This window comes from Lasioglossum baleicum, chromosome 9 (genome assembly GCF_051020765.1).
Source record: "Lasioglossum baleicum chromosome 9, iyLasBale1, whole genome shotgun sequence".
In the NCBI taxonomy this organism is placed as follows: Eukaryota; Metazoa; Arthropoda; class Insecta; order Hymenoptera; family Halictidae; genus Lasioglossum; species Lasioglossum baleicum.
In genome coordinates this window covers 10,069,613-10,088,391 of record NC_134937.1, presented here as the reverse complement: position 1 = coordinate 10,088,391, position 18,779 = coordinate 10,069,613, and the positions used below count along the sequence as shown (strand labels likewise).

The 18,779-nt window shown below is 45.9% G+C and overlaps 1 protein-coding gene across 2 annotated transcripts in view; it reads right to left on the bottom strand.

Moving 5' to 3' along the window:
- Positions 1-18,779, bottom strand: part of LOC143212423 (uncharacterized) — a 124,651-nt gene that overhangs the window by 9,822 nt on the left and 96,050 nt on the right. For both annotated transcript variants that reach the window (XM_076431254.1, XM_076431253.1), the window contains exons 3-6: positions 14,074-14,176; positions 12,079-12,101; positions 2,644-2,802; positions 1,459-1,813 (exon numbers count right to left, since the gene is read on the bottom strand). In XM_076431254.1, coding sequence (XP_076287369.1) covers positions 1,459-1,813; positions 2,644-2,802; positions 12,079-12,101; positions 14,074-14,176 — 640 coding nt within the window. The remainder of the gene's footprint in view (positions 1-1,458; positions 1,814-2,643; positions 2,803-12,078; positions 12,102-14,073; positions 14,177-18,779) is intronic.

The window sequence follows — 18,779 nt, the reverse complement described above, 5'->3', positions numbered from 1 at the left end:
TCATCGCCTTCGAAACTTCGATTCTGATTACCTTCGAAGTTTCTCAAATCAAAGCTTCGAAACTTCGAAATCTTCGACGTTCGAAGGAAAGTAACAGCCCTACTTCGGACATCCACTGTATATTCAACACAATCTTTTGATTCTTCTAGTGTGTTGGCCTAACTACTTGAGATTCAAATAGAACAAAAAGTGAACAAGTGTCTGTCTCTTTAAACAGATGAATATGATAATAGTGAAGTAATAAACGATCTGGAATAGACATTGGACTGAAACATCGAGAGAATGAAGACATGCGAGTCGCGTCACACGTTCTGACGCTTATGAACGGGAGTGTAAGTAGAATCAGGTTCCTAGTATCTGGCCGACCGACAGGTTTGCGCGATCCTGAATAAATGCACGAGCCGCGCAGATATTAGACGACCCGGATTGTCCGTTTCTCTTAATTATGTCCGATCGGGTCGCAGGAATGCGCGTCGACGCCGCGATTACCGGTGCTCTCGTAACGGTGCATTTTAACAAGTCTCGTTTCCCGTAATGCGGTGCTTTTAAACGTTATAAGAACGTCGATCTAGAGTGGCTGCACCTGGTTATCCTTCGCCGCGCGAAACCAAGTTAGAGAGTTTTTTGTTAGAGCTGGTTCCGATATGAATATTATTACTCAAAGCTCTCTGGTTATCGTCGTTCGAACGATCGTGGCATCTCCGCGCGGACTTCAGCGTTACTAATTGGAAACATTTAGCCGTGGTATTATCAGTGGCGAAAAGAATAAATTGCATTTCCATTACATTCCCCCGATAAGATTCTTTTCGCCGGGTAAAACTTTCAAATCACTTAGCGAGAAGATCGTATCGTATAATAAAATTCCTTTTAATTCCGACTTGTTGTCCCGACTCTCTGTACAATTTGTCTTTCTACGTTTCTCGCAACCGAAAGGGAATGGTTACGCGTACTCGGAAGTATCGTTAAAATCATAATCGGCAGCAGTTGTGCGTAGCAAACAAACCACTAAGGGAACAAGTACAAATGGAAAACAATGTTCTCGAGCAAGACGTAAAGATACAATCTGAAACGCGAGTTGGAGCAACCCTGTCGGGAACTACGCGCAAGATTACATATCGATTTTAGTTCGCATTTTCTGGCACGCTAAAAGGAACAACACGATCCACTGTAATAGACTATTCAGCCGGCATGTTATCGACGCACAATCAACGGAATCGTTTTAATAGAGAAGGGAACGGAGGGCAAAATAGAGGCGTTCGAGCGCCGGTCGATCGATTCGGAATTATTGAAGCGCGGAGCTCGAAGGATTCAACGAATACGTGTTCGAGAGAAACAGCTACGACGTAACAACGCTTCGAAGAGAGAGAGAGAGAGAGAGAGAGAGAGAGAGAGAGAGAGAGAGAGAGAGAGTGGCCAGCAGCGGCGCATCGAAAAACTTAATTTCAAAGACTAATTTACCTTTTACTGTGCCGCGTGCGTAGCGTGTCCCTCTGCAACGATCCGTCCTCGTTGCCTCCGCCATAATGACGATGTAACCTCGCGGCGTCCAGCTCGTGGTACTCGTCGTCCTGTCCGCCGGAAGTTGTACCGTACGTCGAGCTTCCTCTCATTTGTAGCTGGAGATCGCTCGCGTAGCTCGCGGCCTGAGAGTCCAGTTCTGCGTAGAGAGCCTCGTCCGTTTGCATGTGGGTGTAGTGGTTCTCCACGGGAAGATTCATCGCCCGTCTGTGCTGCGGAAGCGACAGAGGCGTCGTGACGACTCCTGGCGTACCGCCGCCTCGTCGTGATCCCAGCCACGACCACACATTGTGCCCTTGAATCATACGGAAATCGCACCGTTCAAATAGCTCTCCACGCAATCTTCGACACGATGCTGCAAACTCCCGTTTTCAGAGTATGCAGTTTTCCGTTTTAAAAACGCTTTGAACAGCTGGAAATTTTATTTACACCATTACTGTCGTAGTGAGACGGTAGCGTTTACTTACTTGTGTAACGTCTTTAAAAACAACAAAGATATTCAAGCTGGTCAAGTTAACTGAAATACCCGGTATATCAGGATAAAAATCGCACAAAATATGAATAAATGTAATCATGTTATTTTTATAATACAATATCAGAGTTGGGCAAAAATTTATACAACGATTGAAGACTAAATTTCTACTTCAATCGTTAATCGCGATTAACAATTAATCTCCTAGTTTAGTCGTTAAAAAATTTCGGTTAACGATTAAATACTTATTCACATTCCTTTCAATTGTAATCGCCAATCGGATAATTGATTAATGATTAACTACTGAAATTTCGAAATGAAATACGGAATCAAAACTATATATGAATACTGACAAAAATGTAAACTGAGTTTAGGTGTATTGTCATTCGGTCTATATTATAAACTCTGTTTACGTGCTTTCATGTCTTTTTCCGATGATTTCTTTTTTTAATCAACGATTGACGATTAACTTCATCAATCGATTGATCGAATCGTCGGTTTTTCCATGATTTCTTTTTGTAATCGTACAATATACACATCAGTCACTTTTGATGGTCGATAGGTTTAGCGTTAAGGGTACTTGATTTAGCAGAGCATAGACAAACACTATTATATTATTACAATATTATAAATTGTTCAATGGGCAAACGTACCAGGACTAGGCGCGACGTCATGGTACGGCGGTAGCTTATCCAGTTCTAGAGGTGGTCGATCGGGTATGACAGCCACTCCGCCACCAGCTCCAGCTCCTCCTGCCGCGCCGCCGTCATCCTGGCCGTTCGTGTCCTCGACGCCAACGCCGCAGCAGCCCGCTGGAACAGAAACAAAAAGGGTTCAGCAACTCCCACGTGAGTCTCGGCCCCGGAAAATCCGTTGGCGGGATCGTACGCGAAAGTCGTGCTCGAGTTTCACCCGGCGAGCTGGCCTGGCGAGCCCACAAATCGGGGACGAAGCTCGTGAAGTGCCAGGTGATCACTCGCGGGGAATCCAGTTACATTACTAGCTCACTGCGACAGGTTTTTTAAACCTAGCAAAACTTCTCCAAGTAAAAAAGTGAGTCGGTTCCCATAAAAATACTTGGATCACACCCAGAACTGAAACTACACGAAAATCGCGGTAATATTTCACAGAAGCCGGGGCGCTTTTCGGAATAACCGTGTATACATGGCGCACGGGTAGGTATTCGAATCAGCGCATTATGACATAAGCCCTCGTGGCGGGGCGTGTAGGGACGAGGAGAGAAATGAAAAAGGAAGAGGAAAAAAAAACGGGCCGTTTTCTGTATGGGGGTATTGTGGGCCCGTCATCGTGGCCGTCACGGCTCTCATAGAAACGTGGCGGAGAATTTTGGGGATGGCGAAGCCGAGAGAGAAACAGTGAGAGTGACGGAGGTAGAGATCAGGGGCGTAATAGCAGGAAGGGGATGGAGGACGTGGAAGTAATCTGGTCGAAGAAGGGGTGTGGGGACATTGAGGTGGAGGAGGAGGACGGAGGGAGAGAAAATAAAAAGAATTCGGAATTCATAGATCAGAGAGGCCGCCCGGCCGGGTAAGTAGGCATGAGAATGCCGCGGTGAAAAAACGAGATTATGGGAATCCCATGGGTCGCGCGGCGTCGTGTCTCTCTTTCACATGGTCGCGCGGCTCATAACCCGCGCACGTACAACCGCGCGCGTCCTCCCTCGTTCTCCGCTCACGGTGGTTTTCGTCCGTCGTGTCCAGACCGAGGAGAGCCAGCGACGACGACGCGGCTTGGCGGCTGTCACTTGCCAGGAGATAGAGAGACTGGTTCTCGTTTTATCGCCGGTGCCCTTACACCATGCAGCAGGCACGCAGCAGTTCCTTTCCGTCCAGACCCCTGCAACCATCCCGCCGTGGTTCGGTCTAGACGCTATTTTCTTCTCCGCCTTCCGAGAAGCTCGCGAGGATAATCGCTGATGCGCTCCAACGTCCCGAATGAAAAGCAGGGATGACGTACACGAGGAGAAATTTAATTCTGCCGGCTTAGTACCCCGTCGTTCCCTCCTCCCTCCAACCTTTCTACCACACTCGACCGCCTGCCCCGGTGTATTTATAACAAGACGTTACACCGCAATTTACATAATTAGGATCTATGCAAGACGTCCGCGCGTAATGGACGCGAGCGTTCCTCTTCCTAGCCCCGGCCCCGGATGCTTTTCGCGCTCGAAGGTCGTCCAGAATGTAATACCCCTTTTTATATAATTGCTAGGCCAATTTGCCTTTTTTCGCGCCATCTTTCGACGTACTCGCAGATTTTCATCGAGACCCCCGACGAACGCGGTTGGATTTTTAGCAAAAAAACCGTGCAACTTGTAGGCAATTAGACCTATCGGAGCGCATTCTACATCGTCGGATCACGATCTTGTATAAAATCATCATGGAACTGCGGAAACGATAACTTAGGGCGCAGGAAAAATTGAAAGAACATGCACAGCTACCCGTTAATAGTTCAACTTCTGTGACAGAAGGTTATCAAAGAAGATTTCAAGCAAGCTACTAAAAATCAGCCAATAAAATTCGCTACTTATTCACGTACCAATCCTACGTTCTTCCCAGAACCTTTTAAATGCACGTGTGTGCCTACTATGCATAAACAGGTATCGTATGCTGCACGTCTCCCCGGTCTTAACGAACCAGAATCATTATCGTAGCTCGCAAGTATTTTCCCCAGAGAGAAAAGCCGATTTGCAAGTGGACATTGGAGGAAATTTGTCCCTCGTTATCCTAACAATAAGATAATTGCTAGCTCTAGCAAGTCGAGTGCCTTGATCACACGAGCAATTACAGGTTTCCGATCTTTCGCGGATTTCAATTGAGGGGTACGCCTTTCCACCGTTCGCGCGACCCTAATCAACCTTCTATTCAGACCGTGACTCGGTCGGTGGTACTCGATCATGGCGGACGGTCGCGCGACTTCATTTGCGCGCGACCGCCTAGAAGACCGAGTGCAATCGATTACGTCCACGAGCGTAGTGTAATCGCGTTATTTATCGTCGGACGCGGGTCCCCGGCATTCGAGTCGGGCCTGATCGGGCCTGGCCAAGCCGCCGCGCGCCCAGGCACACGCACACGCTTCGCAACCAGCGATTTAGCATTCCACGGCAAGCGTTACCGCTCCTTTATTGCTATCGTAAATAAGACGGTGTCGATTTATCGAAACGCGGATTAAAACCTCTGGACCAGCCCTTGTTAATTAATGCGCGGTAAGCTGTCGCTGCTCATCGTCCTCTTTCCTCGAGGTGCACGGTTTTGGTGGTGTTTACGCTGTTTTATTTGAAAATTTCTTACAAAATTATATAGTTAACTTATTTAAAATACATATGAAACACTACAGTTTTACTTCGGTACCGTGTAATTGTGACCAGGGACCAAAAAGAACAGTTATTATAACATTTTCTACGCGATAAAAATCATTAATAAAAAGTTGATTATTATTGAAATTTAAGATAATGTACGGAAAATATAAAGAAAGAAATTCGAAGGACAGAATGATTAAAAAATATCGATTTTTATACTTTTTGGTCACAAATAACAGTTATTAGTGTCCCAAAAATTGGATCCTCCTCGGTAACTGTTATGTATCGATGAAGAAAAATTGTTTTGATTGTTTTGACAATACGATTTTAGACGATGAAATACTTCTTATTCTACGACTTATTTTCTTTTTGGTTATAACAGTTATGGTCCCTGATTGTGACTTCACTGATGAATCGACAGAAGATTTTATGCATTTATGGCCAAAATGAGTGGGTGTAAATAAAAATAGTAAAACCATTAAAAGAATGAAAAACTACTGTGATACTGTTTTGGACCTACTAAACATATTTTGAAAGAAAATAAATTTGTCATTCACTCCACTTTATTACAATGCATGTAGAAAATTTTTATTTTGCATACAGATTCGCTGACTGAAAAATTGAACGTGTCCATTTGCGAGTTTCAACTTACTGTTTGCTAAATGTTGTTTGAAATATCGATCGCAAGGTTATAAATTGTATAATATACTGATGTTCTCGGCGCAACGGTTCGATCAGTTATTTAGGAAAAAAGCGAATTTTGCACGTTTGTTAAACTTTCAACGTTTCGATCTTAATTTGGATCCTTTTCAAGAAAGAACTGTTTGCTCTCCGAGAGTTTTTCATGCATATTTACCGTGTACACTAACAAATTTGTCTCTCGAGAGTAACTCGCGATAGTTTTACTCTCAGATGGGCACGTTTAAGAAGAAAAACTTTTAAGAGAATGCAAAAATCGATTTTTTCGAGGTTCTAGACCCCGTTCGATCGCCGGATGAAAGCGTGTAGTTTAATGTATTTCGTCAGAACGGTCCAAGAAATTCCTACGAGCTATCTATCGTAGTTCGTCGAGGAGCTGTGACTGGTAGGAGGAAACCACGCACGAAACACAGCGTGGCACGCGGTTCCACCGCGATTACGCCATCGTTCCCACCTACCGAACCAGGTGAGGTAATCGGATCCGTTCCTTTTCCAGGCTGTCGCGTCGAGTCGCCCTTCCGTGGACGCGTTAACCCGCGTGATTTACCGGATTAGATGGTTCGAATATTAATTGGACGACGGATGCGTTAGCCCAGGGAACACGGGACGCGTGAAAATCGTAGCCTGCCTGCGCAGCAGGGTGTGGGACTAGCGTTCCTCTCTTTTTCTCGCTCCACTCTCTCTTTCTCCGTGGTTCCCTCGGCTCGAAAACACGGAGGGATTCTGTTTCCAGGCCCGGACTCATTCCCCGGCGACCCCGATTTCGTTTTTCGATGTCGTTATGTCGGAACGATTTTCGCTGAAGCGAGAAAATTATACGTTCGGCTCGGCGTTTTTTGTGGAATTCCCCGGGGATAGACTTGTTGCCGCGGCGAGCAGGATGTTCTTTCATTGGCGACTCAGACGTACTCCGGTAATTTCGACGTTTCGAGCCCGTCACGAGACTTCGAGGATGATGAAAGGTTTCGATTGAGTTTTCTTGAAAATCGATCTTCCGATCCCCACTCCGAAACCACGCGAACAAACGCTTAGTTCGAGGTGTAGAACATCGTGAGGGTAATTTTCTGTGACGCATCGCAGGTGAAAGTGTGAATGGCTGATGGCGATCTTTCTGTAAATTGTAAAGGAATGCGTATCTTTGTTGAACAATTAAACCTGACTTTACTTCATAACGTTTTTAAAACGGACTAAAAAGTATAAAATAATTTTTCCTAGCCCCGTACAGATTTCTAACCCCGTACAGACAGCCCTGAAAATTTGTGATTGTGAATTTTTAATAGCTATGAAAATACTTGTGTAAGATTTAATACGAAAAACGTGGGGCGCATGCAATAGATAATTACTACAGATTATCTTGCGCCCCACGGTTTTCGTTTTAAATCTTACAAGTATTTTCATAGCTATTCAAAATTCACAATCACAAATTTTCACTATTTGTATGGAGCTAGGAACAATTATTTTATACTTTTCAGTCCGTAAAACATTGCATTGTCATGCAGTTCTGAGCTATGTTTAAAGTTCCAAGTCTCCAGCTCATCGGGAAGTTAGTTCAAAATTAATTGCAAAATTTGTACCGGATAGACAAGAAAGCGAGTTAATAAAAACGTGGTAAAAAAAGAGTACAAATGGCTTCTAGTTAATCACAGCCATGCGAATTCGCTCCAACCCAATAAAATATGTGACAATCCCAAAGACACGCTGAAAATAGCTCCGTAATCGAAAAAGTCGTTTCAAAGCTTGATACGATCCACCGATAGCGACCCTGCGATCGGATGGGAAGGTCGGTGGCTAAAAATGGGGAATCGAGACTCATTGATACCGTTTTCTGAACGAAATGATGTGCGCTAAGAGCCTTTTGCCACGCCGTGATCGAGCCGCGTAAAAACCCTGGCGGAGAATACGCGTGCATTCAGCGGATGCACACGATCCCGTCGTTGACTCTTTCAGGGTGCAGCAGCTGATTCGGCGTATCGGTCTCGAGGAACGCGCGATAAGCCGATTAACGCATTCGATTCACCTATTCTGCCCGGCCCTCGAATCGCCATTGTGTCCCGTCGATCGCACGAGAAGCCAGCGCAGCGTGCACGGTGTTCTCTCCTCCTCGTCCTTCTTTTTAATTCTCTTTCCACGCAACACAGCCTCTTTCAGCCGTCCATTAACGCCTCTCTTGTCCGCTGGCATTCGCGCGGCGCTTGTAAGCTTCTCGTACGAACTTTCATTAATTCCTGCGATTCTTTTCCTTTTCCCTTTATCCTCTCTTCGTTTTCTATTCGGGAACGCGCGCGCCTGCGCTATGAAATTACTCGTCTCTCTCAATAAGCGACATCGTCCATCGTTTAACGAACCCATGCGCTCGCACACGCGACTCTACAAGCTGAATTCCAATTACACCCGTACGAGGAAGCGGCGGATACAACTGTAAGTTCACTCGCTGACAAGTTTATAGAGACGTCGGATAAATAAACCCCGACGATGAATACGACGTGACCATGGTTTTCGTGTAATTGATAGAAACTTACAGATGGATGGAAAGGACTTCCGGACGCTGTGCTGACGCGAAGACGTACGCGCGCGAGTCCTACAAACAGCTTTTGACGCGGACAGCATGAGTCTGTGGTTCTCGAGAATTGGCTTCCGGGAACTGGTTATCTTTCAGATAGGGATTCCGACGGTTCGCCATCACGGTGGATAATTTTCCTGATTTTTCGGTATGCGAATTTCTATTGAGGAGGATAGATATTGTCGAAATTAATGGGACTTTCGTTGAATTGCCCGCTGGGATCATTAACATAGCGTGGTATAGCGAGAAAGTGGTGTGATATTTTAACACATTACCGACCGGTGATTGTTGCATAATTTTGAAAAATCTATGGTACAAGGCTAAACACTTTTTAATGGAACCTTGAATAGCAACAGCAATTTTCATTGTGTACTAACAAGTCACCCTCAATAACGTCATCTGATAGTTTCATTTAAGATTGCAATGTAAAAGAAAATTTCTATGCTTTCCTTTGATGCAGCACAATTATTGAAAATCCTACTAATAGGCTTCCGGTAGGTAAAGTGTTAAATTCAATCTCGAATGTGAATACAGTATTTTATCCGCCAGGGTTACTATTCTTTGACTTTTGCCGAACGTAGAGAAGGACGTCGCTGTCGCCGAGAAGTGTAAACATAACTAATGAACTTCTTTATTTTCCATCGTTTTTTAATGGAACTTTGACCAACATATTCGTGGCATTTTTCTAATGCAAAATGATACCAAATATGATATAATTCCGACGATATTTACTTGTGTAATGAACGATGAAAGTTTCCTTGCGCCCGAAACTTTCATCGTCAATTAAACCACTAAGTACAGTTGAAATCATATCGTGTTTAGGGTCATTTTAATAAAAAAAATGCCACAAATAAGTTGGTGAAAGTTCCATAAAAAAATAATGAAAAACAAAGAAGTTTTGTCATTTGAATTAGTGTGGTCTCACCGATGTACCAGAGCCGTATGATGTCATACTTCTCAACGACCTAGGCCTCTCGAGTTTCACGGCCCCTCAAGGGGGTACACCCCGCAGAAGTGGGGATAGTTCTGGGACACTTAACGACCAGACATTTGGGACATTTATCGATAAAATACTGTACATCATTTCGAATGTGTTAGAGCGATTAAAGAATTCGCGGGGACAATGTGTATTTTGCATGAAGATCCGCAGTGCAGTAATCTGTTCATCTCGGCAAAGAGCGTTTAGAAGACAAGGGTATGTAAAATATTGTGAGAACAGGGATAGGTGGCAGAACGAAAGAGATGGCAATCGCAGCAGAACGTAGACGGGATCGGCGCCGAGGACCGATCGATGGCCTATCGAGACCGATCACGAGGTCTCGGTGTGAAGGGCACTTAAAAGGCAAATCGTGGATCGGTGGAGATCGACGAGTGAGTCCGGGGTGATTCAGTAAAACGAGTGTCGGATAATTAATTCGGGTGACCCTTGTATCCTTCGTCCGGTAGTAACCAGCCCTCCTCCCTGCCGGTTCACGATCGAGCCCTTCTGTCTCTGTTTCTCCGTTAGCCTTCTGGTCTCTCCGGCGGTTTCCCGCCGCTCCGCGCGCCAGCTCGTTGATCGTATCGTGCCGCGGGTGACTTTAAATCAGAAAGTTAATTAGACGCGTTTCACTGTCCTTTATGTCGGCCGTCCGTCGCGTCGCCCTGGTACCCTTTACGTGCTCCCGAGAGCGCACCGGTAGCACGGCTGCATACGCCGCCGTGAACGGCTTTCATTATGCGAACTAATTAAACTCCAATCGACGCTGACACTCGACGCCACGGCTCTACTATGCTTCTCGTTTGCACCGATCGACGCGGCACGTCGCGAGACTGTGTGAGGCCCCCGTAAGGCCCCCCCTAAGACCCCTGTGTGTATCTTTCTCTCTCTATCTCTCTCTAGAGGCTGCCGGGAACCTTCTCGCCGCTAACCGACCGATCCGACGACATCCGGATACGTACGAGGACCTTGACAAGAGGAAATGGCAGTAACAGAGACGTGTTGCGAGTATTCGCTTCCCCTTTCGGAGTAAGATCGATTCGATTGCTAAGTTTCTGGGAACCCGAGGGCCGTGGTTGCTGGAAGTGTGAGTTGCACCAGGTTGCACGGCCTAATTGGCTGCACGTTGCTCGATTTTTCGGCCCCGTGGGAGCGACGGATAGCCCTGCCTAGCCTTCGTTTATTTTCGAACACGAGCGGATTCAATGCAGTACAACATTTTATCAGATTACGATCTAAAACTGCAACGACATTTTGAAATTTTCTGAAGAGTGGACGCACGTTGCTCAATTTTTCGACTCTGCAAACTTTTCAACTGCCCAGCCATCATCTTCTTTTTTCAGCATATTTTTTCTCTTTCTTGAGAAATATTGTTTAGGGGGTATTCGCCTTCTTATTTCTCGATACACAAACACGGGGTTTTTCAGCAGAAAAAAACGCTAGATAAATGATCGATCTAGAGCGCTATCTCCCTCGAAAGACCTATTTTTCCGTTTACGAGACGAAATTTACATTATTCGGCTATTTTCATACCTACATGCGCTGTTGTATACTTCCGAATAATGCAAATTACGCTGCAGAATAATGCAAATTACGCCTCGTAAACGAAAAAATAGGGCTTTTGAGGAAGATAGCGCCCTAGATCGATCTTTTATCTAGCGTTTTTGACTACTGAACCCCCGCGTTTGTATTATCGAGAAATGAGAAGGCGAATCCTGCACCCTTGCAACCCTTGAAACGAGTCTACCGTCTTCACGTGTTTAACAGGAATTTTTGTTGAAGCCTTACAACATTATTCTCGAGTAGAATCGAATTCTTTCTGCCGATGGTTCGGGCACACGTGGCGAGCAGCCCTTTCGACCACAGATAAGGTTACAGGGAATATTCACAAAAGGAGGTATAATAGGAATTATTAAGGGGCGGATATCATATTTTAACGGGCTGCAAGGGAACCATAGAATAGGTGGAATCGATATCCCGCTAGGGGCTCGGTGTAATTATGAATGATTTCGAATATGATCTGTCAGCGTTACGACTACAATCCCGACACGCTTCGATTGGCGTGCCTATTGTGCCAATTTCGTGTAATTGGACCGTAATCATTCAAACTATACGTTACCGGTGGCACGACTCTTGTGTTTTCAAATTTAAAATTCCGATTCGATTGATCAACGCCGCGAGAACGCTTCGAATAATATTCTCGGACAGTTATATATGTATGCAACTTGTTCTTTTCTCGGTAGGAATGCACGTATTAGATTGGTTTTCACGAGTTTTCTTGCAGTTCGGGCGAATTCTAAGCCGACGGCGCTGCAATTTTATTCTACTTCGAATAGACGAATGTAGAAAAAACGTAATCGTTCTGATAGAGGCTAGTAATAACAGCCGTGCGTGTACACGCGAACATTAACCGTAACCTCGATAAGCAGCTTACGGGTAATCCTATTAGCTGTTTTAATAAGTGCAATTCCGAACAACTGCGAAGGGAACCATGAGAACACTGGGTTTATAATAATCTGCCAAGATTCTCTTACCTCTGCCACCAGCGCTCTTCATCCTGTAACATAAAGACGAATGAATCTATTAGAGGAGGGAAACACCAACGACCACTTTGTAACAACAAAACGCGGGACGCTTTAGTCTCGACAATGTTTTATAACAACGAAATTCTCAGACATAATTCAAGGCAAAGTTATTACTATTTATTATAAACGTACCAAAGCCCTTTTACATAAATGTTTACAGTAGAAAACAATGAAAGACTACTCGTATAATAACATAGAAGGGACATGCACGAAAACTAATGGTACAAGCTATATTAGAAAACTATATTAGACTGAAAGACTCAAAGACTCAATGAAAATATCAATACGATTATAGATAGTGCTAGAGTCTGCAATATGTAATGCGATTTATTGGATTAATTAATCCATAGGTAGATCTGACTTTAAGAGTTTAAAATCCTGCTCTAGTTCTCAATACACGTTTTGTTTAATTATTAATTAAATTAAAGCTCTGGTCGGATACTCTTCTCCGAGCAAACAATGTTTCTAGGTCCATTGTGATTAATATTGTGGAGTAATCATGATCAAAGAATGACATTGGATTATTGAGATTCTAAAGATCCACGAGGAATTCAACAAATTCATTTCTCCGGGCACATATTATTAAAAGATGGATAAATTCTGGATAGACAAATTTTCGTTATTTTTATAGCATAATGTATAGCATGGTCAGTTTTAGTACTCCGTAAAACGAATGTAAGACAGTACGCAAAAAGTAAACGAGTGAATGTTCGCCCTGAGGAACGCGTACGAGGGTTAAATTACCCCGGAATACTATCGAAGTTAGTGTGTTATACAACGCTGTAAACGTCCAGCAGTTCGCCGCCCCGGCAGCAATAAAATAAATGGCCGACTCGAGAGTTTCATATGTCAAAAGCTGGTTGAAGCGCTGCCAAGCGGTGAACATAGTATGTATACGAGTACAATAACCATTTTTTGCGGGCCGTGAATTTAAAAAGGTCCAGGAGATGATCATCTTAAGTGGCTCGGTCTGTATGGTCGCCGGTATCGTCACTCGAGTGCAACCGCGGTAACCGGCCATTAAAATCGCAACGCGGGGATATGACGTCCGAGAAAAATTCGCGTTAACCGCGCTCTGAATACGAGTCTTTGTCTCGATCGTCGGAGGAAGTGGATCGCTATAAAGATCCGAGGCGATTCCTCGTCATGCTGGAGCGAACGGTCGGCCATAGTTACCGCTGTCCCTCGTTGTAGCGCCTTCGCGAGGAGATCTTTCCTTCATCTTCCTCTTTCTCCCTTTCTCTCTGTTCGCCTTTTTCTCGCCTTTTTTCGCGCTCATTGTTTCCTCCTCGGTTTTTTGCACTGTCACACGACCGACCGGGATTCGAATCGATCGATCTAGTTAGCAACCGGTTCGCCCTCCTTATTACGGATCGGGCCAGCCTCGATTTTGATGCATTGCGGGTAGGCGGTAATTTAAGGGAATCGATCCGGCGAGCGATCGAGACTCGGGGCCCCGGCTAAACCGCGATCGTTTCGCGGATCGGCCTGATCGCCGATCCGTATCGAGATGCATCGCCGCCCGGTTTCCTCTTTGTATGGATTTCGAGAGGCAATCTCATGGAAACTGAACCGAGCCGCGCGCAGGTGTTTGTGATCTCATATTTCAATTCGAGATTCCGTGATCGGACCGATAAATCCGAGATCGGTGATTGAATTCGACTGGGCGGAATCGATACCTAGGCCCGCGAGTCGAGCTTCCGACTCATTGATCGGCTGATTAATTCGTTAATGGCCAGATCAGTTTTAGAGTGAACACTTCTGCGGACATTGATCCTCGAGCACCTTTCCCGATTACTAAAGGTTCCGCGTTTATATTCTATTGACGAATTGATCGGACATCCGATCGGGAATATATATTTTTATTGAAAATGGATTTCAAGTTTTTGATAAAAAGAAATAAATGAACGACACAGTGAAAAAAATCATGTTGATTATACTGACCTCCGGCAATGAAGAAGCGTCACCATGACCACGGCGCCGATGCCCGCTGACACGAGGGACACTATCACGAGGGTGAGCACCCAGCCAAGCTCTCCAGGTGCTTCTGCAAGAAACGAAGAAAAAAAACAAGGTTGTTAATGCACTAAACCGCAGCAGGCAGTAGGTGTTAACAAACACCCGTTGACTGATTTACAAAGGTCCGGGATCGTTAAACGCCGCGACGAGAAAGGGAAACGGTAATACTAATAAAACAATAAACCGCGCGACGCCATTTATTCCGTCGCCGGTCGGTAAATATTGCAAACGATCGAATATCTTTTAACGGCTGTGTACATGCACGCTATAAACGTAATAAAGATACTAATAAAACCTCGATCCACGGCCATTCCGAAACAGAAATACCTTTTCAATAATCCAGGGTCCCGGCGCACTTAATTAATAAAAATGAAAGATTTTACGCGCCCTTCGCGCGGACTCGGGCAACGTGGACGGCATCTCGCAAACGCGAGCGGACTACTTCCGAACGTTACCATGGCACACCCGCTGCGACAAGTGCCCCGGGAATGGTCCCGGATAAATTAGCAGATGGTCGGTCGCGTGTTAGGTTCGCGGCCGCGCGAATACGCTCGGTAATTGGGCCGCGGTCGCGTTCACCTCGTCCAGTATCCGCGCAGCGGGACGCCCGCAGCTTTATTACGCGAGCTTCGGTATTATTTCTGCTGCACACCTACCGAAACCCTTCGCCGTCCCTTTTTCACCAAGGCCCGAGCCTCGATGTGTAACGAGACACGAAATTATCGTTCGCGTGGACGTAATGGAGATACTGCAACTTCGGCGCAAGGAATCCCCTCATTTTACGGCCCCGTACAGCCGAATTCCTTCTGCATTATCCGCCGACTTTATCTCCGCAAACACAATCACGCAGCCGTTCGATGAATTACGATCTTTTTTACTTTGTAATGTAACTCCGCTTCCGAGGAAAGTTACAACTCAAAATGCTTTTCTAAAAGAAGCATAATAATAAATATGTAAATTGTGATGTACTTTATAACGTACATGTAGCGGTGGGATCAAGTATCTCCTAAACAGATTCGAACTTTGATTGATTGAATTCGAACTCTCTATAAGTACTTCGAAAAACAGAAATAGTACTCGTGAGTGTAGTCGAACCTATGCCAGACAGTTTCGAACCTTTTACAAGTATTTTGATAAACGGAAATAATACTTGCAAGTATATTCGAATTTTGATAGAACAGATTCGAAACTTTTATGAATGTCGTACCGGAAATTCTCTGATTTTTCTAATCATTATTCTTTTTACCTTTAAAATCAACTATGTTGTCCTCTAATGCATAATTTAATTCAACATGCATAACTATAATTTCATAATCTATTGGATAAAGCTCAACACATCCAGGTGTTCGATTCCGAGAACGTTAAAAAGCGGCAGAAAGACGCAGATATGACAGGAGGAAGGAGAATAATACAGTTAAAATAATAAAACTAAATTTTCCTAGTGGGGAAATGAAATATTTACAGAGATTAAAAAGCACCGTCGAAAAAGGTAATATTTTATCGGGTAAATCCGGTCGAGAAATAGGTATTTTCCCGCCACATTCGCGGTCTGCACCGAGTAAATTACACCTCCGCTCCTATTATACGACCGCAGTGGCAGTAAAGATGGCCGCGTCGACCCGTTCCGCGGGGAACGCTCGCGATCAGGCCTTTAAATTAGAAATCAAGTAGAAACGTTTCATTAAAGGATTAAGATATCGCGCGGAATCGGCAGAAGCAGCCTGCTAATGAGCATCGCGAGCGAGTCGATGCTCACGGTGCCCCGTGCATCGAACGGCCCACGAACTGTGAGAATCGCGGGGCAAACCGACCGAGAACTGGTTAAATGACCGTGTCCGGGACGGAGTGTTGGTTCGCGGAAAATCATTGGAGCAGAGGTGAACGATATCGTCTCGATTACGCGTCGATGTCGATTCCAGTCGCCATATATGGGTCATCAGGAATTTACGTAACAGACTCATAAGTTCCTTTAGGCGATGGTAACACGCGTTACAAGCGCTACGAGCGTGATTAAGCAGGAAGTTATTTCGAAGCTGGCGAAATAACAGTAAGAACGAAGGCGACGTTAAACATCTAAATTCCAATGGCTGCGCTCAACCTGCGGCTTCCGTAGAAAGGGATGAAAGGTTCTTACGAGTCAGTTCATCCCTTAAACTTCAAGGACCCTTTGTATTCATGACCACCTAGTCATCCAGATCAACAGCAGGGAAAAAAGGCTACAAATCTGTACGAACACGTCCTCGGAACCAGTTTCGTCCTCCCCTCGGACGCGATATTGACTCATAAGAGTCTCCATAACCCTAAAAGCGTTATTGTGCTCGGTTTGTTGTATTTGTCGCCTCGTGCAGAAACGAGCCCGTCGATGTTCCGATTGTTCGCGGACAGGGAGAACACGAAAGGGTTCGCTCGAGAGTAAAAGAGGGGCGCTTGTAATCCGCTGCCGGCGCTCGACCCTGAGAATTCACCGCTAGAGCGGCTCGCTCGTGACCAAGGCCCGATCGGACAACCGGCTAGAGTCGTGCTCCATTCACGTGGCTGTTTCGGAGCTGTTCGCTAACAGCTCAGGCCCTTTGTTCGTCCCTCGACCTCGTCCCTGCCGGATGACATTCGAACAAGTTGGATGAATTACGTAGGTAGCTGCTCTCCGCTCGGTCCTCGCCGGTAATCAATGATTGGGAGAAGATAGATAGATCATCTGTGGCTCGCGGGGGCTATTGCCTCTAACAGATCCTATCTAATTTAATAGATCGCGTTGACTCCCCACGAATTGGACGACTAATCAGATCTTTTCATCGTCCGAAAAAAGGTGACGGCGAGTCTTGGGAGGGGAGCGAGTGGAACGCTTATGGAGATTAACAAAACTTGAGGTGTGCGAGAATGATATACATATAAGAAAAGCGTACAGTGCCTTCCAACCGCGATGGAAAACATTTAACTCTGTTTCCTCTATTTCTGTTACTCAACGAGCTACTCCACGTGAAGGATGTTCTCGACTGCGAGGATTTTCTGGACGTTCTTTTTCCAGTCCGTCCCATCTGCTCGATCCTGTGAGATCGCAGGCTTCACGCTCTAGAAATCCGTTTCCATCCCATTAAACGACACCGGATGGCTTCACCGAGGTGGAGAGACACGGCCGCGAAGAGTGTCGAATCGAGGAAAAAGGACGAGATCCTAACACGCCGACACGTAAGTTCGAATTAACGGCAACAGGTCGCGCGGAGGCAGCACGCGGGAAGAGGAAACGGCGAGGCGACGCTGAAAGACAAAGGAGAGAGGATAGGCCAGCCGTCTATCAGCGTCACGTTCCTGACGTGAACATAACAACGTGCACGCCACGGCTGATAACGCGTTACAAGAGAGTTATCAATCATCTCGCGCGCCGCGCCGGCCACCTAGGACCATTCCCTGTTGGCTTGGGAAGCTCGTGAACGACGTTTCGCCCGGTGCGTCGGGTTACAATGTTGCCCCGACGACGTCGACGAGGAAAGAAAGAAAGCAGTTCGATTTTCGGGGGACTCGGCCCATCTCGGATTCCCGATCGGAAACGAACCAAGCGTACCAGAAACGGACAAGCTCGCTGCCGTGTTCGAGCCGTTCTACGCTTGTCGATTTCGCGCTGTTCTGGAGCAACGCACTCGATCAGCCTGCGCCGCGCCGCGGCCCGTTCGCCGTCGGACTTCACGCGTTGTTGGACAAATCGATTTGGAGAAGCGGCGTTAATAGTTTTGTAGGGATTCTCACTCTCTCTCTTGCTGGTCGCGCTCGTTTATTTCTACAATGCGTGTACACGATGTCGGCGGAATTCCCGGTGGATATTTTACACGGTGTCAAAACCTGTGCGGAGTCTTTCGCGATCTATAAATACCGCGAAAAACCGGCCGATCCGCATTCGAAATACGACGCGGCAATTAACGAAGTAATTGGATCGAAACGACCGCTAATTATTGGATTAGCTCCCAATCAAGCACGGAATCTTCCCGAAAGGATTATCGGCGGTTACGCTACGACTTCTTGTCCGGGAACGTGACGGTCGCCAAAGCGACGCGTTTCCACCACTGGGAAAATAGACCAACGCACCCGGGTGTATCGGCGACGGCTATAAAACCGCAACCGTCCACCACGATGTTTGCTCCGGACCTGCGATCGTTCGATCGTGCTTTAACGCGCGATCCTCTCGTCGTTTTGCCGTTTTCAGGCCGGTCGTTGATCGGCCATTAACTGCCCCGTGATCGAAGCGACATAGGATCTTCGCTCCGGTGTTCAACGATCGTTTAATCTTGTTAGAGGCGTTCTCTGTATTACAACTCGCCGCGCTCCGCTATCTGCCGTTCCTGAGATATTGCTTCGGATATAATTAAAAGTTGTTTGATCAGAAAGTGGAAACATAGTGACTAAACAGTGTCTGTCTCACGGGCAAAAGGTTCGAAACGCGTTCCTGCTCGACGAGGATTCTATGCTCGTTCGGACGTGCGCGTATAATAAAGCTACCGGACGAACTCGTTTCACCAGTCGATATTACTTTTTCATCGATAACGCGGAACACTTCCAACGCTGACGCGACGGGTTTCTCCGGCTTATCAAATTCGGTATACCCTCGACGACCTGTTCCTCGATTCGTTCGTTACCACGTC